The sequence below is a fragment of the Schistocerca americana genome, chromosome 1, assembly GCF_021461395.2.
Source record: "Schistocerca americana isolate TAMUIC-IGC-003095 chromosome 1, iqSchAmer2.1, whole genome shotgun sequence".
Classification (NCBI taxonomy): domain Eukaryota; kingdom Metazoa; phylum Arthropoda; class Insecta; order Orthoptera; family Acrididae; genus Schistocerca; species Schistocerca americana.
The window spans coordinates 1119271564-1119294963 of NC_060119.1; the positions used below are offsets into that span (position 1 = coordinate 1119271564).

General features: G+C 44.0%; 1 protein-coding gene across 1 annotated transcript in view; it reads right to left on the minus strand.

Moving 5' to 3' along the window:
* The window catches only part of LOC124618973 (putative inorganic phosphate cotransporter), a 165792-nt gene that overhangs the window by 47582 nt on the left and 94810 nt on the right, over positions 1 to 23400 (minus strand). The window contains exons 2-4 of the mRNA XM_047145390.1: positions 23157 to 23296; positions 12147 to 12377; positions 3831 to 3918 (exon numbers count right to left, since the gene is read on the minus strand). Coding sequence (XP_047001346.1) covers positions 3831 to 3918; positions 12147 to 12377; positions 23157 to 23296 — 459 coding nt within the window. The remainder of the gene's footprint in view (positions 1 to 3830; positions 3919 to 12146; positions 12378 to 23156; positions 23297 to 23400) is intronic.

The following is a 23400-nucleotide window of genomic DNA, read 5'->3' on the forward strand; positions in this document are numbered from 1 at the left end:
TCTTACTTGCAGCCTCTGCCAGCTCTACCTTCTTCCCAGAGTAGCCCCCATTGATATTAATAGTTCCCCATCTCATTACCATTTCTTTGCCAACTCGTATCTTAGGAGTCCCTGGTTTGTCAGTTAGAGGTGGGACTCCGTCACCTCCAAAGGTCCGAGGCATTTTGCTCTGATTGTTGCCAGCATCATATTTAAAGTACCAGGGAATCAGGTTGCTAACCTTACTTGCCCCGAGTCCCATTGAGTTTTACCCCTAACGGTTGAGGGACTAACCGGTGGATTTGGTAGTCTTTGCCATACGAGCACAAAGGTGACCACGACTCAGAATATGTCCGAGATGCCAAGCCCTATTCCAAAGTAACCGGTATCCCAACTGTCGGGACCACTTACTTGGCCACTCATACATTGCCCATGGTTCATGAACTAGGACATGACTACAGGAACCCACACCATGAACCAACACACCAATTATACCAACACACTGTAAGATTTACCCTGCTTCACAACAAATTCTGAGTTAGTGTTGTCTAGTGATAGGAAAGAGCTGTTCGGGTATGGTTACTTGATAATGTGATTAATATTTAAAAAATTAATTATGATCAAGATGTTGGGTCGATTAAAATCACTAAATTGGAAAATAAGCTTACAAACCCATATTGGAGACAGTCACACAGTCTAGAATGTCTGTGATTATTTTTGGGGACTAGGTAACAAGTGAATTAATAAAATAACAAAACAAATATCACCCTATATGCTAGCATCCTTATATTAGAACCCTCACTTTCCAAGTCATGAAGATACAAGTATTGAATGGTGTGGAACAGTAAAGGGCAGGATGCTGTGGATGGCAAGGGTCAAAGCACACTCATAATCATTATTATCAGCCATAGGTCACCCATTGCCAAGCAAAGGCCCTCTGCAGATCACTCCAGGCCCTATGACCTTGAGCTATGGTAATGCTGCAAGCCATAGGTTTTATATGCATAAATTAATAAGAGAGAGCAAAGGCTGTGCTGAGTGACATCTAGCTGACATACATAGTGGCTGTATAAAGTGAGACATATGCTGGAAGGGAGGCTGGGACAGCTGAGCCACGGATGGCTGTTCAACTGCTTACAGGAAATCCCGCAGTGTTAAGCACACCACATGGCCGATCGCTAGCAGGCAGCATGCTCACACGATGAGTTTATGAGTGTATCTAACACTAAATTATATATTCACAAAAAAGAAACACAAAAAATCACAATAGAATGTCAATCCCAATAAAGATCTCACTACCTATGTACTACACTAAATTTAGTAATGTTGCTGAGATTATATATGTTGTTTAGGAAAAGCTGCATTCTTTCTACAATCGAATGACATGACATACAAAGGAGAATGAAGATAGCTATAGAAAGAGACTATGTGACATACTGTTACTCTAACAGAGGAATTAGTTATAAACAAAAATATCCCACTACAATGGTTGTGTGCCAAAACAGGAAGTCCATCACAATTACAAAACAGCTTAGCCTCTGAACAAATAGTTTATATTATTGTCATTTATTGGTATAATGCAATTGTGCAGAGGTGTGCTACTTGTTGTGAGTTATCATGAACAACGGTATTGATATTTATATGTGACTGTTACACAAACGACTGTACGAACTAGATAAATGTGGGGAATTAAATGACATTAGCGAGTTAGAGTACTGGACTGAGACACTGCTCAAGTAAAACATTACCTGTGCAGAAACTGATTGTTTGCTTGGGCTGCTGTAATATTCATGTTTAATTGTTCTGAATGTTAGTTTCAGTATGATCACCAATTGAGAGAATGTTTCTTGAATGTAATAAAACTTAGTTGAGTCAAAACTTGTATCAGGATACATCATTGTCCACATGGACCATTCCCAAATTCTCATTTGATGTTCCATATTATGCTGTAAATTGCTCGTTGACTGTTCAGGAGGCTGGATTGTTGTTATTGAATTTATATTTGGCTCATACAAGTGTGACTGGCTACTAGTCCAAAAGTTGCGCTACTGAATGTAGTAAATGGTTGTGTGCCTGCCCACTGGTAGTTGTACCAGAGACATAGCTATTGGTTGCTCTCACCATAGTGTCATCAGCTGTAGAATGTAATGCTGCACTGCATTACTTTAGCCAAAGTGCATGTACCGGTAGTGCTGTGTAGTTAACATATAGGTGAATATAAGCAATGTTTTCTGAAGTAATTTGTGCCCCAGGAGTAGTCATTCAGAATCAAATAACTCTACACAAGATTCCTGCAATGCTATGAGTGAATACTAAAGCTGTACCACCTGATGAAGCATCATTATGTGAACTGAAACTGGTAATGAGAAATAAAAATTCTACCAACACAAAAAGTGGCTGTTTGCAGTCACTACTCAAAACTTCAGTTCATTACAGTTACAGTGTTCACCCTGCATAATGGATGAAAGACCTACCATTCTTACTGCCACTTTTAATAGTTCTTTATTTCCTCAACTGAAGTTTTCTATATTTGTTTCCATTTACTTTTCATTTTTATCCACACTTTATGGTTAAACTGTCTAGAACTGTTCATGCTAATAGCATTAATCATTCAGTAACTGACACATTCATTGCAATACTGCGAAGTCTCAGTTTTTACTTTCAAGCAGTTCAGACTATTATGTTTTGCTACAACCTATGTCTAGAGCAATACTCTACGGAACACTATGAAATGTGTGCAGGAGAGTATTTCCCACTTATCACATGTTAAGATGTTTTTCTTTCCATTTCCATATGGAATTTGGGAAGAATGGCTGCTTTGCTGCCACTGGGCAAACTAATAATTTTAATCTCGTCATCAAGGTTCTTGCAGGAATTATATGTAAGGGGCTGTAGCACAAGTGCTGCCTACATGACATCTCATGGGAAAAAACCTTTGGTAACAACCCACAGACTGAAAGCCTGGCACAGCTGACTGAAGTAGGCAGTTTAAAACACAAAAGTAATCTTCTGAGATATCACTTTATTCCTGACTTTTCCATGAACTCTCCTGCATAGACATGATGTGTAAATGTAAGTATTTGATGACTTCAACAAATGCTAACTGTCTTAGATAGCTTGTAATGCATTACATGATCACATTCTTTAATGAAGTACCTGATACTGGGTGTATTTTTTGTATTTACATCATTTTTCTCACAGAATATGTTTCATTGAGCTACAGTGAGCTGCAGTTAAATGTGCTCATAATATTTTATATTTATTTTCTGTTGATTTCAGGTTAGTTTTCATAACACATTGTGTTTCAGTAATAGGTGGTCGTCAATAGAAGAAATGCATTGTTTCAATAGCCTTTTATTTAATTTTTTATTTTAAATTTCTGCAATATATGCAGAAATGTAAACAATGATGTAAAATTACTGTGAAAATACTAGTACTAAATTTTTAATGGATTTGTATGGAATATTAGAAGTGTAGCTTCACAAACATTTATATAATTCGTTAGCTATTTTTGGATATTGTTTTTCTGAATATTAAGATTGAAATTAACTGACACAAAAATCTTTCAGTAGTGAAAGGGGACTGGTCAGTTGGCCTCTTCAGTTTGACACCAGTGTCTGTGTTCAGTTACCCAGACTTTCATTAATAAGGTCAGCTTCCATATATCAATTTTATTTATGAAAGTAGAAACAATTTTTTCACTAAAACAAATCTTGCATTGTCTCAGTCCAATAAAATGTTACTAAGATGAGTAGAGAAATGGAGTGCAAATTTTAATTTGATCTGTCATTAATTTGTTCATACAGACTTTTCTGTCATCTTTGTCCCAACAACAAATGAAAAATATTTACCAGCATATACAATTGTTGCCGAGCGACCATTCTCATCTGGTGGAACCCACCTAGCCAGCAGTGCGTGGACAGATGGGTAGATGCAACTCTGTAATTGGAGAAAAGAAACTAGAGAATTTCCATAATTATATTTCATAATTTTCATCAATAAATAAAGACAAAACAACACTGTTACATGTTTTCCTGCAAAACTGTTATACTTACAGAGCTTGAATATCTACATTGATATAGACTTTGTGAGGTTTCAGAAATTCCAGAAACAGATGCAGCTAACAGGACATATTTATTACTGAAAATTATGCAGACTTCATTTTATATTGATCATACTTCACCCGAATCATTTAAGACACTTCCTAATAATAGTTTCTTGCTTGTGAACGTATCTATAAGAAATGAAAAGTAAGAAGTAGAATAGCTTTCTTAACAGAGATGCTAATAAGCCTGTTGCAGACACATAAAATATTTTGCAATAAGATCTGAACTTTCTGAAATTTAGATTGTAACATCTAGATATCAATTGAAAGGCGATCTTTATTTAACATTTCAACTCATAAAACAACTTCAGTTTCGATAATGTAAAACATTTAAGGAATTTGTACCTCTGTGCATGTCTTCTGCTTTTGTGGAAGTATGAGGCCTGGTTAAGGTGCTTCCACTGTAAGAGGCAGGCATTCACCGCACAGTGCTGTTCTCCCCATAAAGGTCTATACTGGAGCCAGGCTTACTTTCCCTCCCCCTTTTTCATTTTATTTCATTTTTCTCCTCACTTTTGCAACTAATTTAGGGACATTATATAGCATAAATTAAACACACTGCTGACCGCACATAGAAACAATGGAAACAAATCAAAACTGTTATGTTATGGGCCACAAGCGTTGTCTGCAATTATTGTCTGTTACAGTTAGCACTTGAGGTAGCAGAACAATGTGACAACTGTGAACAGAACAAAAGGTGTGAACAAGCCCATTGTCTGATTGATGATTGCTGTGGTAGCTGTCCTGTAAACAACTAGCCATCAATGACTTCGTTATTCTGATCCTGATATAGTTGTGCAGAATGCGATCACATAAAACAGAATGTTACATAAAACTGAAGTCATACTCCAAGCTTCCTGCTGATTACCACCTTGCAAATCTGGACATCTGAAAATACTTCATGAAGTTTATAAAACGATTGTTTTAAATGGGTTGTTTCAAAAAGACCAAACTGTCACACTGTAACCCAGCCCAGACCTCAGGCTACATTGCAGGTCTGTCTATAACCACATCCACTTTTCTCCAACCCTCCATTTGTGTCACTAGTTCGTGCATATTCAAGCATTTGCTGTTCCTAACTTTCCTTCGGTCTAGACAGATATACACTCCTGGAAATTGAAATAAGAACACCGTGAATTCATTGTCCCAGGAAGGGGAAACTTTATTGACACATTCCTGGGGTCAGATACATCACATGATCACACTGACAGAACCACAGGCACATAGACACAGGCAACAGAGCATGCACAATGTCGGCACTAGTACAGTGTATATCCACCTTTCGCAGCGATGCAGGCTGCTATTCTCCCATGGAGACGATCGTAGAGATGCTGGATGTAGTCCTGTGCAACGGCTTGCCATGCCATTTCCACCTGGCGCCTCAGTTGGGCCAGCGTTCGTGATGGACGTGCAGACTGCGTGAGACGACGCTTCATCCAGTCCCAAACATGCTCAATGGGGGACAGATCCGGAGATCTTGCTGGCCAGGGTAGTTGACTTACACCTTATAGAGCACGTTGGGTGGCACGGGATACATGCGGACGTGCATTGTCCTGTTGGAACAGCAAGTTCCCTTGCCGGTCTAGGAATGGTAGAACGATGGGTACGATGACGGTTTGGATGTACCGTGCACTATTCAGTGTCCCCTCGACGATCACCAGTGGTGTACGGCCAGTGTAGGAGATCGCTCCCCATACCATGATGCCGGGTGTTGGCCCTGTGTGCCTCGGTCGTATGCAGTCCTGATTGTGGCGCTCACCTGCACGGCGCCAAACACGCATACGACCATCATTGGCACCAAGGCAGAAGCGACTCTCATCGCTGAAGACGACACGTCTCCATTCGTCCCTCCATTCACGCCTGTCGTGACACCACTGGAGGCGGGCTGCACGATGTTGGGGCGTGAGCGGAAGACGGCCTAACGGTGTGCGGGACCGTAGCCCAGCTTCATGGAGACGGTTGCGAATGGTCCTCGCCGATACCCCAGGAGCAACAGTGTTCCTAATTTGCTGGGAAGTGGCGGTGCGGTCCCCTACGGCACTGCGTAGGATCCTACGGTCTTGGCGTGCATCCGTGCGTCGCTGCGGTCCGGTCCCAGGTCGACGGGCACGTGCACCTTCCGCCGACCACTGGCGACAACATCGATGTACTGTGGAGACCTCACGCCCCACGTGTTGAGCAATTCGGCGGTACGTCCACCCGGCCTCCCGCATGCCCACTATACGCCCTCGCTCAAAGTCCGTCAACTGCACATACGGTTCACGTCCACGCTGTCGCGGCATGCTACCAGTGTTAAAGACTGCGATGGAGCTCCGTATGCCACGGCAAACTGGCTGACACTGACGGCGGCGGTGCACAAATGCTGCGCAGCTAGCGCCATTCGACGGCCAACACCGCGGTTCCTGGTGTGTCCGCTGTGCCGTGCGTGTGATCATTGCTTGTACAGCCCTCTCGCAGTGTCCGGAGCAAGTATGGTGGGTCTGACACACCGGTGTCAATGTGTTCTTTTTTCCATTTCCAGGAGTGTACAAGTTTTAGCCCAACTCTAATGTAATGAATTAAAGTAAAACAAGGACCGCAAAAATATTACTAGGTGAGCTAGACTGTCACTAATCTTAATTGAAATGATGAGCTGTTAGACTCTGGGGGTATTCTGATTATCCATTCTGCCAAAGCGACCTACATTTTTTTTACAGACCAATATCCCTGATTTCGGTCTGCAGCAGAATCTTTGAACATATTCTCAGTTCGAATATAATAAACTTTCTTGAGACTGAGAAGCTTAGTCAATGAAGCAGCGTGGTTTTAGAAAGCATTGCTCTGCGAAACTCAGCTTGCCCTTTTCTCACATGATATACTGTGAACAATGAATGATGGGAAACAGCCAGATTTCATATTTCTAGACTTCAGGAAGGCATTTAACACGGTGTCCCATTGCAAGCTGTTAACGAAGGTACAAGCATATATAAGATCAAAGATATGTGAGTGGCTCGAAGACTTCTTAAGCAATAGAACTCACAAGGGAACCTCCCCATCGCACCCCTCTCAGATTTTGTTATAAGTTGGCACAGTGGATAGGCCTTGAAAAACTGGACACAGATCAATCGAGAAAACAGGAAGAAGTTGTGTGGAACTACGAAAAAAAAGCAGAATATACGAACTGAGTAGTCCATGCGCAACATAAGCAACATTAAGAATATTATGAGGTCAGGAGCGCCGTGGTCCCGTGGTTAGCGTGAGCAGCTTCGGAATGAGAGGTCCTTGGTTCACGTCTTCCATCGAGTGAAAATTTTACTTTCTTTATTCTCGCAAAGTTATGATCCGTCCGTTCGTTCATTGACGTCTCTGTTCACTGTAATAAGTTTAGTGTCTGTGTTTTGCCACCGCACCGCAAAACCGTGCGATTAGTAGACGAAAAGACGTGCCTCTACAATGCGCACCGAAAACATTTGCTCGCAAGGTCATAGGTCAACCGATTCCTCCACAGGACAACACGTCTGATATATTCTATACGACACTGGTGACGGCATGTGCGTCACATGACAGGAATATGTTGTCGACCCACCTAACTTGTACACTTGGCGAGTGGGTAAAAAGATTCTTCTACATTGCCGATTTAGGTTTTCTTATGGATGTGATAATCACTCCCAAAAAAGTGATGAAAACATAAGAGTTTGTCACATGAACTGCAACAAATGAATGCAATAGTATCACAGTCGCACAGTTTTCCCTGTGCTCTGTCAAAACATATGTTTTTAACGTTTTCAAATTTTTCCGTGTGTAGACCGTCAAATCCTGCATGGGTCCAAGCAAATCTGAACATGTCCTGGAATTTTGGAGAGCGAAGTTGATTATGTTTGAGTGCCTTAACTTTGATAATCGTCTGAAAATAAAAAAATTTTCACTGGAGGGAGGCCTTTCGTTTCGCAGCTGCTCACGCTAACCACGGGACCACGGCGCTCCTGAGGTCAGGCAATCCTTTATGTTGCATACCTTGCGCATGGACTACTCAGTTTGTATATTTTGCTTATTTTTTTCATAGTTCCACACAACTTCTTCCTGTTTTCTCGATTGATCTGTGTTCAGTTTTTCAAGGCCTATCCACTGTGCCAACTTGTAATTAAATCTGAGGGGGGTGCGATGGGGAGGTTCCCTTGTCAGTATGTTGTCCTCAACAGCGAGTGTTCATCAGAGACAAGTGTATCGTTAGGAGTGCCCCAAGGAAGTATGGTCGGACCACTGTTGTTCTCTATATACATAAATGATTTGGCGGATAGGGTGGGCAGCAATACGTGGTAGTTTGCTGATGATGCAGTGGTGTACGGTAAGGTGTTGAAGCTGAGCAGGAAGATACAAGACGAATTAGACAAAATATCCACTTGGTGTGATGAATGTCAGGTAGCTCTAAATGTGGAAAAATGGGGATGAGTACTAGTGTCCTGCTTGACACAGTCACGTCGTTTAAATACCAGGGCGTAGCATTGGAAAGCGATATGAAATGAAAGGAGCGTGTGAGAACTGTGGTAGGGAAGGCGAATGGTAGACCTCGGTTTACTGGGAGAATTTTAGGAAAGAGTGGTTCACCTGTAAGAGAGACTGCATATAGGACGTTGGTGGGACCTATTCTTGAGTACTGCTCGAGTGTTTGTGATCCGTATCAGGTCGGATTGAAGGAAGACATCGAAGAAATTCAGAGGCGGACTGCTAGATTTGTTACTTGTAGGCTAGAACAACAAGCGTTACGGAGATGCTTTGGGAAGTTAAATGGCAATCCCTGGAGGGAAGACGGCGATCTTTTCGAGCAACATTATTGAGAAAATTTAGAGAACCAGCATTTGAAACTGACCGCCAAACGACTCTACTACCGCCAACGTACATTGTGCTTAAGGACAACTAAGATAAGATACGAGAAATTAGAGCGTATACGAAGGCATATAGATAGTTGTTTTTCCCTCCCTCTATTTGCGAATGGAACAGGAAAGGAAATGCCTATTAGTGGTACATGCAACCCTCCACCACGCACCGTAAGGCGGCTTGCGGAGAGATGTAGATATAGACGTAGATCTTTCGGTACCAGAGTATATCAATACGCGATTTTTAAATGGGCATTTTTAACTTCGTAAATCAAGTTATCTCTTATCAGTGGTATTAAAGGGAAATTTGCAATAATGCACAGCATATTGGAGTGGAACTGAACATGTAAATAATACTCTCATACAAACTTTTATTCATCAAGTGTGGTGTAATAAAACAGGTCAATGACAAACTTGCAGACTTTAGTCGAGTGATCCGCTTAGCAGTTTTTGGACTGGAAAAGGCCTTTGATAAAGCCAATGGGAAAAATGGTGGAGCATAATAAACAAAAGAGGGTTCGGCACCCATTCTACTTAATAAATGCTTTACGAAACCTATACGAAAACTTAGCAATGATGTTAGATATAAATAGAGAGCGGGGTAGGTCAGGGATGTGCATTTGTCCTACGCTTTTTAATATACGTGTACAGGATGTTTCAAAAGTGATGGTCAATAATTCACACATGGAAAGTACAGGCCAAAAATAGCTAAAAAACTCCAATACACATGGGTTCGCAAACCAACCGTTGCCGAGGTATCGCATTAATTCGAGTTGGGAACCAATTGAAAAAGCCCTGGATACCGCGGTATCTGCGTTGGTATCTCACGATTTGGGATCGATTATCTGTTTGTTCATGCATGCGCCAACTACACTTCCCCTTGCACCTTCGTGCACTGTGCCGTTACGACCTCACAAGCAGTTACGAACGTGGACAGAGGTTACACCAATGAAGAGAACGCTGACATGCACTTCACGTATGACAAAGCGAATGGCAGTGCCCTTGAGGCTGTGCGATTGTATGAAGAAGCTTTTCCTCTTCGCAGGCTGCCTGACAAGCGTATATTTAGCGGGGTACATCAGCGCCCTAGAGAAACCGGGAGATTCGCACACCATGTACGAGAAGATCGATCCAGATCCATAACATCCGATGTTGAGGACAGGGTGTTAGGCATTGTACACGAACGTCTGAGTACTTTAACAAGGAGGATCGCTACCCAAGAGTGTGTCCTGAGTCATAGCAGTGTGTGGCGGATTTTACATCGGCAAGTACTCTATCCATATCATCTCCAGCGAGTACAAGCCCTCAACAATGCGGACTTCCCTCCTAGAGAGAATCTGCCAATGAGTGCAACAAGAGTGTACGCTGAATACTATGTTTGTAAGCAGTATTCTGTTCACGGATGCGGCTAAATTTACCCGTGACGGTATTTGTAACTACATCTACATCTACATTTATACTCCGCAAGCCACCCAACGGTGTGTGGCGGAGGGCACTTTACGTGCCACTGTCATTACCTCCCTTTCCTGTTCCAGTCGCGTATGGTTCGCGGGAAGAACGACTGCCGGAAAGCCTCCGTGCGCGCTCGAATCTCTAATTTTACATTCGTGATCTCCTCGGGAGGTATAAGTAGGGGGAAGCAATATATTCGACATCTCATCCAGAAACGCACCCTTTCGAAACTTGGACAGCAAGCTAAACATCTCCGTAACGCTATCACGCTTGCCAAATAACCCTATGACGAAACGCGCCGCTCTTCTTTGGATTTTCTCTATCTCCTCTGTCAACCCGACCTGGTACGGATCCCACACTGATGAGCAATACTCAAGTAGAGGCCGAACGAGTGTTTTGTGAGCCACCTCGTTTGCTGATGGACTACATTTTCTAAGGACTCTTCCAATGAATCTCAACCTGGTACCCGCCTTACCAACAATTAATTTTATATGATCATCCCACTTCAAATCGTTCCGTACGCATACTCCCAGATATTTTACAGAAGTAACTGCTACCAGTGTTTGTTCCGCTATCATATAGTCGTACAAGAAACTACTGTAACTGTCACATTTGGTCCGATGTAAATCGTAACGCAACACACGTGATCACGACATCAGCAGCGTTATTTTTTGAACTTCTGAGCAGCACTGCTCGAAGGCCGCATAATTGGACCACACTTCCTACCACAGAGACTAACCGGGCAGCAGTACATGCTGTTTTGCGAACTGTACTTCCAAATGGTCCACAGCTCATGGTCTCCCGGTAGCATTCTCGCTTCCCGTGCATGGGGTCCCGGGTTCGATTCCCAGCGGGGTCAGGGATTTTTCCCCGCCTCGAGATGTCTGGGTGTTTTTGTGTCGTCTTCATCATCATCATTCTTCCCCATTACGGTCGGAGGAAGGCAATGGCAGACCACCTCCGCTAGGACCTTGCCTAGTCAGCAGTGCGGGTCTCCCACATTGTTCCCTATGCTCCTCAGAGTATGGAACCTCATCATCATCACTTCCAAATGTACATGATGATATCTCACTGAACCAACGCCTGAACATGCAGTTCATGTATGATGGTGGTTCAGCACATTTTCATTTACGAGTGCGCTGGTTTCTAACTCGAACGTATGGTCAACATTGGATAGGCAGAGGAGGGCCTACGGATTTAAATGCCATGGATTTCTGTGTATAGGGTTACGACAAAAGCCTGGTCTATGCTACCAAGATCAATTCTCTTGAGGAATTACGCTTGCGGATTGAAGCAGCCTTCCATCATTTAAAGAATTCTCCAGGACTGCCTGAGAGGATTCGCAACTCATTTCAGAGACGAATTCAGTGTGGTATTCAAAGGCATGGACAATATTTACAAGGCCTACTTTAACGTTTAGAGATGCCCTACGGTCCTAGACACTGATGAACTGTAACAGAAATTCGTTGCATCTCGACAACGGTTGATCTGTGGAGACATGTTTATTGAAGCTTTTTGGCTACTTGTGTCCTGTACTTTCCATGTGTGAATTATTGATCATCACTTCTGAAACACCCTGTACACACACACGGGCGAGCGTAAGCGAATGGAAAAATAGATTTCGTACAGGTATTGGAACAGACGTAGAGACTGGTCTGAATTATGTTTTATAATCCGACAATGTCACAATTTTAACAGAGACCCAAACAAGCGCAGGCTACTATAGTTTCTGATCCGGGCTCAGCGCAGGGCCTTACCTGGCAGAGCCCCTGCACGAGGCGCGAGGCGCAGACGAGCTGCCAGCCGCCGATGTCGGCCGCTAGGGGCGTGAGCGCCGTGAAGAAGCCGGTGAGGCAGATGGAGCCCGCGATGAAACGCTTCCCGCCGAAGCGCTCGGCCAGCTGGCCGCCCGGCACCTGCGTCACCACGTAGCCCCAGAAGAACGAGCTCAGGACCGCGCTCGTCTCGGACGTCGTCCAACCGAAATCCTGCAACACAAACGCACGACCAGCCCCTTAAAGCCAGTGCTGCCTGATCTGAAGGCTTAAAAAACTAAACAGAAACATATGAAACTTTATGGTCGAAAGTCACAGGAAGGATTGTCCAGATGACGATATGCTGTAGGACCTCTGAAGTTCGCACTTAGAAGGGTAGGAACAAAATTTGAACAGTCTGTTACAGGGGGGGTGTGTAGTGAACATGGCGGCATGTAGTGAGTTAAGTGATTTTTAATGTAGGATAATGCTCGAGGCAAGTTGCATAGGCTATAGCATATCAGAGACTGCACGAGAAATCGGGTTTCCAGAGACAACAGTATCTCGGGTGGATCTTCAGTATTGCAGAGGCCATGTTTCCACACATGTAAACCATCACACTGGAGACCACGAGTGTTCAGTGAATGGATATCATGTAACCTCTGCAGTGCCACACATGGCAATTCAATGCTCTACTTGCTGCCAATTTGATTTTGGAACGCCAGGAATCCTTTAAGATAATGGATGGACAAATACACTGCCCAGTCAGATCAATGTGACAACCTATCAAACGCCTGAGTAACCACCTTTTGAAATGCGGACTACTGCGAGATATGCAGGAGGAGAGTCATTAAGATTCTGGAAGGTACTGACAGGAATCAAGAGCCATGCCGACTCCAGTACCATAGTCAATTGTGCCATGTTTCTCGGTTGAGGAACCAGGGCACGAGCAGCCCGATCAAGGTGGTCCCATAGATTCTCAAATGGGTTTAAATCCAGGGAGTTCAGTGACCAGAGGAGTATGGATAACCCAATCATGGTACTCCTCAAACCATACACATATACTGCGCAAACTGTCTGACACATGACATTTTCCTGCTGGTAGATGCAATCTAGCCAAGCAGCCGGCCTCAGTGGCCTTGCGGTTTTAGGCGGTTCAGTCTGGAACCGCACGACTGCTACGGTCGCAGGTTCGAATCCTGCCTCGGGCATGGATGTGTGTGATGTCCTTAGGTTAGTTAGGTTTAAGTAGTTCTAAGTTCTAGGGGACTGATGACCTTAGATGTTAAGTCCCATAGTCCTCAGAGCCATTTGAACCTAGCCAAGCAGAAAACAAACTGCAAATAGTGGTGGACGTGGTCGCGAAGGATAGATGCACACTTGTTCTGATCCATTTTGCCTTCCAGAAATAGAAGATCACCAAGAGAATGTGAGGGAAACATTCCCCAGACCATATCGCCCCCCGCCCCCCTCCATTGTGGGACCTTCTGATAATTGTTGCAGGCTGTTTGCTTTCGGAAGATTCAAGCTGTACACGCCAATGGGCATCTGCCTGATGGTGCATAAAACGTGATACATCTGAAAAGGCACCTGTCGCCATTCAGTGGATGTCCACTGCGATATTGGCATGCAAATTCCAGCCTTCGTCGCCAACGAACTGCAGCCAGCATGGGTGCATGACCTGCTGCAGAGGGCCAAACACAGCAACGTTCGCTGAACTATCTTTGAGGAGACAGGGTTGGTAATCCGTTGGTTCATCTTGGCGATTAGTTTCTGAACAGTTGCACAGCTGTTCGACCGTATACGCCACCACAGCCGTCATTCACCCCTGTCATTTGTGGCTAGTGGTGCAAACAGTTGCCTCAGCGCCGATTTTGGATAGCACCAATTTGCCATGCACGGTATACACTTACCCCGGCAATATGCGAACAATTTACGAACTTAGCCGTTTCGTAAATGTTTCTACCCTTGGTGCGAGAGCAATGATGAAGCCCTTTTGAATGTCAGAGAAATCACACCATCCGTGCTGCACCCGCCGTCGGAGGTTCGAGTCCTCCCTTGGGTATGGGTGTGTGTGTTGTCCATGGCGTAAGTTAGTTTAAGTTAGATTAAGTAGTGTGTAGGCTTAGGAACCGATGACCTCAGCAGTTTGGTCGCATAAGATCGTACCACAAATAACTAAAAAAAAAAAAGGATCGCACCATTTCTGCATCACAACAACGAGTACACAGTTTTTCGCATCTCCCTGACCTGCTTTATATACCCTACCTGTTAGTGCTACCACCTGCCGTCTACGAGTGGTTACAGAACGCTAAAATTGAACATAGGCTGTAGTCACACTAATGTGACTGCATCGTGTATGCGGAAACACCGCTAGACATCCATGCTTGAACATGCATGAATATGCTACCAAAGCCTGCAGGTCGCGCTGTTGTACACTCCTGGGAATGGAAAAAAGAACACATTGACACCGGTGTGTCAGACCCACCATACTTGCTCCGGACACTGCGAGAGGGCTGTACAAGCAATGATCACACGCACGGCACAGCGGACACACCAGGAACCGCGGTGTTGGCCGTCGAATGGCGCTAGCTGCGCAGCATTTGTGCACCGCCGCCGTCAGTGTCAGCCAGTTTGCCGTGGCATACGGAGCTCCATCGCAGTCTTTAACACTGGTAGCATGCCGCGACAGCGTGGATGTGAACCGTATGTGCAGTTGACGGACTTTGAGCGAGGGCGTATAGTGGGCATGCGGGAGGCCGGGTGGACGTACCGCCGAATTGCTCAACACGTGGGGCGTGAGGTCTCCACAGTACATCGATGTTGTCGCCAGTGGTCGGCGGAAGGTGCACGTGCCCCTCGACCTGGGACCGGACCGCAGCGACGCACGGATGCACGCCAAGACCGTAGGATCCTACGCAGTGCCATAGGGGACCGCACCGCCACTTCCCAGCAAATTAGGGACACTGTTGCTCCTGGGGTATCGGCGAGGACCATTCGCAACCGTCTCCATGAAGCTGGGCTACGGTCCCGCACACCGTTAGGCCGTCTTCCGCTCACGCCCCAACATCGTGCAGCCCGCCTCCAGTGGTGTCGCGACAGGCGTGAATGGAGGGACGAATGGAGACGTGTCGTCTTCAGCGATGAGAGTCGCTTCTGCCTTGGTGCCAATGATGGTCGTATGCGTGTTTGGCGCCATGCAGGTGAGCGCCACAATCAGGACTGCATACGACCGAGGCACACAGGGCCAACACCCGGCATCATGGTGTGGGGAGCGATCTCCTACACTGGCCGTACACCACTGGTGATTGTCGAGGGGACACTGAATAGTGCACGGTACATCCAAACCGTCATCGAACCCATCGTTCTACCATTCCTAGACCGGCAAGGGAACTTGCTGTTCCAACAGGACAATGCACGTCCGCATGTATCCCGTGCCACCCAACGTGCTCTAGAAGGTGTACGTCAACTACCCTGGCCAGCAAGATCTCCGGATCTGTCCCCCATTGAGCATGTTTGGGACTGGATGAAGCGTCGTCTCACGCGGTCTGCACGTCCAGCACGAACGCTGGTCCAACTGAGGCGCCAGGTGGAAATGGCATGGCAAGCCGTTCCACAGGACTACATCCAGCATCTCTACGATCGTTTCCATGGGAGAATAGCAGCCTGCATTGCTGCGAAAGGTGGATATACACTGTACTAGTGCCGACATTGTGCATGCTCTGTTGCCTGTGTCTATGTGCCTGTGGTTCTGTCAGTGTGATCATGTGATGTATCTGACCCCAGGAATGTGTCAATAAAGTTTCCCCTTCCTGGGGCAATGAATTCACGGTGTTCTTATTTCAATTTCCAGGAGTGTATTTGACCACGAACGGCACGGTCGAAATGCCCTCAATACGCTGTGAATATCTGTCATAGAGAGAACAGTATTATGTGTAGCTGTGAGTGCACTGTGTCGGACTAAGTGAAGTCGGATGTTGGCAAATTGTTGGCGCTCGTACGATGGGTGCTTCCATAATCAAGGTAGTTGAAGTGTTACGTATTTCAAGAGGCACTGTATCTAAGATTTGTACCTCGTACTGGGAAAGGGGAAAAACATCATCCGATCTGTTACTATTCGAACGAAAGTCTGTGTTGACTGATTGTGTCAGACGATCATTGAAGAGGATTGTGACGAAAAACAAGAGGACGACATTTGAAGTCACTAAAGAACTTAATGTTGCACTAGCAAGCCTTGTCAGCATCAAAGCAATGCAAATGCCAGGATGGTTCCTTTCAAAGGGCACGGCCGACTTACTTCCCGATCCTTCCCTAACCCTATGAGACCGATAACCTCGCTGTTAGGTCTCTTCCCCCAAACAACCAACCCACCAACCATCAAAGCAACGTTAAGGGAGCTCAATAACCAGGGAATTTCAGGGCGAGGTGGAATTCCAAAGTCACACATGAGTGATGCCTGTTAACAGGAAAACCTGGTGCCGTAAAACCTGGACTATCGAACAATGGTAGAAAGTCATTTGGTCAGGTGAGTCTTGTTCCATTCTGTTTCCATATTCTGGCAGAGTTTACATCTGGCATAAGCCACCCAAAGCCTACGATGCTCCTGAGAGTGAAACACGGCTGGGGTTCAGTGAAGAATTGGGCAAAAATATCGTGTTATTCCATGGCCCCCAAGTTTTATCTGCAAGGTCGCATAACTACCAAGGATTTTGTGATCAGTTTAGTTGATCATATCCATCCCATGGTACAATGTTTGTTCCCTAATGGTGAAGCTGTGTTCCATGACGACAGGCTCCCTTTTACACATCTCGCATCGTCCAGGACTGGTTTTGTGAGCACAAAGATTAATTGTTGCATCTTCCCTGGTCACCACAGTCACCAGATATGTTGAACCTTTGTGGTCTTCGTGGGAGAGAAGGGTGCATGTTCATTATCAAATGGTTCAAATGGCTCTGAGCACTATGGGACTTAACATCTGAGGTCATCAGTCCCCTAGAACTTAGAACTACTTAAACCTAACTAACCTAAGGACACCACACACATCCATGCCCGAGGCAGGATTTGCACCTGCGACCGTAGCGGTCGCACGGTTCCAGACTGAAGCGCCTAGAACCGCTCGGCCACAACGGCCGGCTGTTTATTATCCACCTCCAGCATCGTTATCTGAACTTGCCACTATTTTGGAGGAACAATGCTATCAGATTCTCTTGGAAACCGTATGGACCTGTATTTAATCATTCCGAGATGACTGGAAGCTCTTTTGAATGTCAACGGATTTCCTACATCGTATTTAGTACGGTTATGTGTTGTGTTTTTGGTATTTCCGCATTTTTGTCCACCCCTGTATAAGGACTGTACAGAGACAAATGCATTCCATGAGCCTCACTAGCCAACAACCGACTTCTACATCTTACCTGATACCTCAACAAAGAAGTCAATGATTGGTAGGGACCCTCCGAACATCATCACTGGATCAGGGAACATGGATGATCAGGGAGGACACGTAACACGATCCAATAATCCCAGTTTCAGTTGTATTGCACTGAGACTGTGGCGTATGCCCCATGAAACAGTAGTTCCTGCATCTGAACAAAATTGTTCCCAGGCAGGAAGTGGCTCAATTATGGTCTGGCTGTGTTCGTATACTCGCAGTTATGCTCCATTGCCTAGCTGCAGGGACCAATGACAGTCGCACATTACATGAACATTCTTGCAGATCACTGCGTCCTTGCCTAGTGTTAGAGTGCCCTGATGAAGATGGACAGTGCGACATGTCACCACTCTTTGGTCGATCACAGGTGGCTTGATGAACGCACTCGTGTATTCGCCTCCTCAGATCACCAGCGTTTTTGAGATGATACCTATACTCAAATATGCCCACTGATCTCAACAATGCTTCGCAGTGCTATTTGTGGGTAGTACTGCAAGATGTGTAGGCCAGTATATGTCTCCAGAACGATTCGAACGCCTCATAGAGCCCTGCCCTGAAGTGTTACTGCAGATTTTAGGGCTCGCAGAGGAGCGACGGAGTATTAACTTCACATCCAGTGCTTCTCATGAGTTTTGGCCAATCAGAATAAATTTATGGCCCATGTATACCAAGGGTACAAATCTGTTATTGGCTAATCAGTGTGACAGACTTGCCAACGATTTTTACTTCGTCGGGTGACAAATGGAGTGCACTCAAGCTCACGGGTACATATGAGGAGATACTATTCTTTTACACACGACGTGGGATATTTATTTTTGTTAGTTTATTGTTTTCCCGGCGAGATTGGGTTCTTTAGGTTATAAATACACACAGTGGTGTATAAATCCATTACATAGTAATAACTACGTATGGCTTAGTGGCTGGAATATTGTCAGACTGCAGATCCAAAGGCTATGGATTCAATACTCCTGTCAGTGCTAGGATTATTTTCTATTATTTATTAGTTCTTTCACATTTGAAAATGATATGTATATGCGAAAAGTGCCATGTTGCGCTATGAGTCGGAGGCCACATTAAATTAGAGGAAGATTAGGATTTAATGTCTCATCGCTTACAAGATCTTTAGAGAAGAAACACAAGCTCCAGTTACGGAAGGGTAACGAAGGAAATCGGCCGTATCCTTTCCGAAAGAACCATCCTGTCATTTGTCTTAAGCAATTTAGGGAAATCATGGAAAATCTAAATCTTTATGTCTGGACAGGGATTTGAATCACCAACCTCCTGAAGGGAGTCCCGTATGTTCACTGCCTCACCTCGTCTTTCGCCACAAGAAATCCATCTGCAACGAGCTGGTGAAATCAGTTCAAAGGTCGGAGGAATGACAAGGGATACCATCTCTAAAAGCCCCATGCCTAGTAAAGCACTAGTTGCTCAAACCACCCTTAAGGTCGACTATAACAATACATGGCAGAGGGTACACCTCATTGTACCAGTAATTGCCGCTTTTTCCCGTTCCATTCGCGTATCGAGCACGGGAAGAATGATTTGTGAAATGTGTATGTGCACGATGTAATTAGCCTAATCTTGTCTTCGTGATCTAGGGGAATTCAATATCTATGTGTTGCATTAGCTCGTGTATGTGTTTTCCTGCGGTCAGTGGTGGGGAGGGGCGATTCTGAGTAAGAGTCGATTAATTAGCTCGTATTAGTATCGATCTTATTTGTATCGTACCATCAATACTTACAGGGATGAAAAAAAAAGGAAATTGAAAAAAGCAGGAAAGAGAAGAAGGAGCCAAGAAGTTAAAACGCGATTTAATACTTTGTGTGATAATATGGAGACTAAAAACTAATCTTTAAGTGAATTCAACTAGAAGTAAAAGGAGAGCCACCATTATTTTCAGAGATAGGATGATACTATATTTCTGATGCAGAAGAAATCTGTAATTTATCTCATGTTATGGGGCAGGTTGTTCAATAGTCGATTGTTTGTAGTTCAGAAGTACTTGACATAAACGCATGGAGGAAAGACTGAAAGTGTTTTGGAATATAATGATCAGGAAGACCATGATTTTTGTTGGTGCATGAATGTTACGTTGGAGGGTATATATTTAGAGGTGTCATTATTAAACAGTCGGTAAAACTTGAATGTTAATTGTGCCTTCGGACTATCGCAACCAGGATAACTGTTCCTTAGAAGAGGTAATGTGACCATACAGATGTCTCACACAGGATCGTAAAAAGAGGTCCAAGAGATGGGAGATGTCACTGGACCTTGTACTCGATTATGAACAAAACTAGTCCCTAAACCATTTTCTTTTCTTGTCTCTGAAAAATGTATTGTGGGTGATTATGAGTAATTGTTGGTTAATTGGCCTTTAAGATTATTAAAATGGATCGATTAATCGTAACCTAATAATGGATTACTCAATTAATTATTACGTTACGTCTTATTTTTATGTCTAGAAAGCGGACCTCATACGATTTTTTAAATAACAAGGTCTGCTAAAGGAAAGCAGTGCTTTCACACTTATATTTCTCTTTTTGTAACCAACAATAGTTGCTCAATTTTATGAAATACATAATTACCATACTTTATTTTCGCCAAAATAAATACTTATATAACATTTATTAACATAAGTAATTAATACATTTACTTCTACCACAAATACTGTTGTAAATATGCTTACATGACACTCGAACGGATAGCTGTTGCTGTTTCCGCTGCCTCAGAATACAGTCTTTCAAGGAGGCCATTATTCCCAGATATTTACGAGCCACAATACACAGAACACGATACGTTACCTCATTGTATTCCCAGAATTGCAGAGATGATTTTCGGATGATTACAGGTTGCTGTGAATAGATTCGAACTTCAGTGACTAAATCCTAGCTGTTACTGTGGTATTACCAGAATAATTGTTTTCAATCGGTTAATTGCAGTTAATCGTCCATCCCTAGGTAGTGCGTCGCTGGAGTCTAGTGGAGGTACTCAGAATCTTGAAGTAAGACATTACATGGAATGCTGGTGAATATAACATGAGAGATTAATGTAGGTGATATGTGAGCAGAGGAAACTAGATGAGAAGAAGAATATTAACTATAAGTAGAAAGAAAAGGTGGTGACAAGGAGTTATTAAGGATGCAGTGTTCAGATTTGAAGTGGGTGAAGTTAACAATAATGTGCGATTGACGAGAAAGCCTACAACATATGTCCCATAGCAAGTTCGATCAAGACTTTTGGGATTTCTGTGGGAAATATTCCAGAGTTACAGTAACCAGAGTGAAATAAGTATTGTAATAATAGTGATGAGTGCGAGTGCGGACTGGAATTGTTAGAGTTGATATATTTGTTTAAAAAACAGTGACTGTGTTTATATATTTCGTTCGATGTGAATTACTGAATACGAATCATGCGCATTCTCTTATCAAACTGAATTGGAGTTAATAATGATTAAGCTATATTTAAATCTAACAGGGACATGGGACGCGTACTAGGCACACGGTCGCATCTCTTAACCTTCACGTGTCTACCAGTACGTGAGTGTGTGAGATCCCCACTTCCGCAACTACCTAAATAATTTTAGACTGACTGTGACTAAATTAGCTGTGATCGCTAACGTCCATTGAAATGTTGAAGGTGGAAGAGAGATTGGAAGCTTTCAAGTGACTTCCAGCACCCAGCGATAGCATTTTCAATTCACGTGCTTGCTGCTTTATACCGACACAGGCAATTGTGGAACTAAAATGACATTTTGTTTTATTCAGAACGTTATACAGCAGTGTTCCACATAAATGTGAACTGATGAGTCACTCATGCATTACGAGGATTGCTTGTGAGTTAGTAAGGCTCAGCTCGAGTTCTGTTACGTCGACCCATTGATAAGCTGCCTGGAGATCTTCATTAATGAAGTTGGTAGCAGCCATTAGTTTGTCTAATGCGCCACTCAGACAAGAGCAGATCATCCACTTACAGGGGGTAGTTACATGATGAAAATATATAAAATATGCCACCAATAAAGAAGGAAAGAATAATAAAGTAAGGAATAAAGGACATTGAGGATCTGTTAGATGACGATCATTTAGGCTCTAGGAAAGGTAAATGTACCAGAGAGGCAGTAATAATGTGACACGTGATAATGGAAGCAAAGCTTAAAAAGAATTAAGACATGTTCCCAGGATTTATTGACCTGGGAAAAGCGTTCAACAATTTAAAATATATTCTCATAATATGGGGAAAATAGGCAATACACAATCTGTACAAGAACCAAAACAATAAAAGAAGCATGAAAATTCAAGAATGAAGTGCTCGGATTAAAAATTGACAGAAATGCAGCCTTTCTCCCCTAGTGCTCAAACTGTACATCAAAGAAGGAATGGTGACAATAAAAGATAGGTTCAGGAGCAGCATTAAAACACAAGGCGAAAGAATATCAACGATAAGATTCGCTGATACCACTGCTATACGCAGTGAAAGGGGGTAAAGAATTATACTGAATGAAATTAACGGCCTACTAGCATAGTATACGGGCTGGGAGAAAACTGAAGAAAGACAAAAGTGATGAGGAGAAGTACAAATGAGATTAGGGACAAAATCAACATCAAAATTAGGGACCACGAAGTAGACGAAGTGAGGAAATTCTGCGACCTTGTAAGCAAAACAACGAATAATGGATGAAGCAAGGAGGACATAAAAAGTAGATTATCAGAGGCAAAGCAAGCATTCCTGGACAAAAAATTCTGCACTTATCAAACGACTTAATGTGAGGAAGAAATTTATGGGAATGTACTTCTGGAATTGTGGGGCAGTGAATCATGGAATGTAGGGGAAGTGGATGAAAAGAGAATCGAAGCGTTTGAGATGTGGTGCTATAGAAGGAAGCTGAAAATTAGGTGGACTGGTGAGACAAGAAGTGAGAAGGTTCTCCGCAGAATCGGTGAGGATAGAAGGATGCCACGCGGAGTGGCCGCGCGGTTAGAGGCGCCATCTCACGAATTGCGCGGCCCCTCCCGCCGGAGGTTCGAGTCCTCCCTCGGGCATGGGTGTGTGTGTTGTCCTTAGCGTAAGTTAGTTTAGGTAATGTGTAAGTCTAGGGACCGATGAACTCAGCAGTTTAGTCCCTTAGGAATTCACACACATTTGAACATTTGATAGAAGTATGGAGAAAACATCGACAAGAAAAAAGGACAGGATGAGTACACATGTGGTAAGACATAGGAGGTAACTTCTACAGCGCCAGAGGGAGCTGTAGACTGAAAAAACTGTAGTAAAGGACAGAGGTTGGAATATTCAACTAATGTTTGATGACATTGGGTGTAAGCACTAGTTTGAGATGAAGAGGTTGGTACAGGAGTGAATGTCATCGCGTGACTCATCAAACTAGTCAGACGACTAAATGGAAAAAAAAGAAAAATGACAATGGCTCTAACACTGATCCTTGAGGGATACTGGATATGTCTTCCATAGAGTGTTCTACATTCCTTTCGTTATGTACTGCTGACACCCTGTAAGATATGATTCAACCACTGCTCAGCCACGACGTACGGTAATAAGTATTTCACATAAATTGGCAGAAGCCATACCCGAATGTCGGTGTTGGATGCGTTGTGGCTGGCCATGACGACGACCGCGACGGACATGTTGACCCTGAGGGCGTAGGCGATGGTCACTGCGCCGCACATGAGCGCCACCTGGACGTGCCGCACCATCATGCACGCCCCCTCTGCAACAGCATGTCACATACGTGAAGCTCTCACGAAATTACTAACTGGCCAAACATGAGCAATAAATCCCATGACCATCACATGTACCCCCAAACCCTTTGCC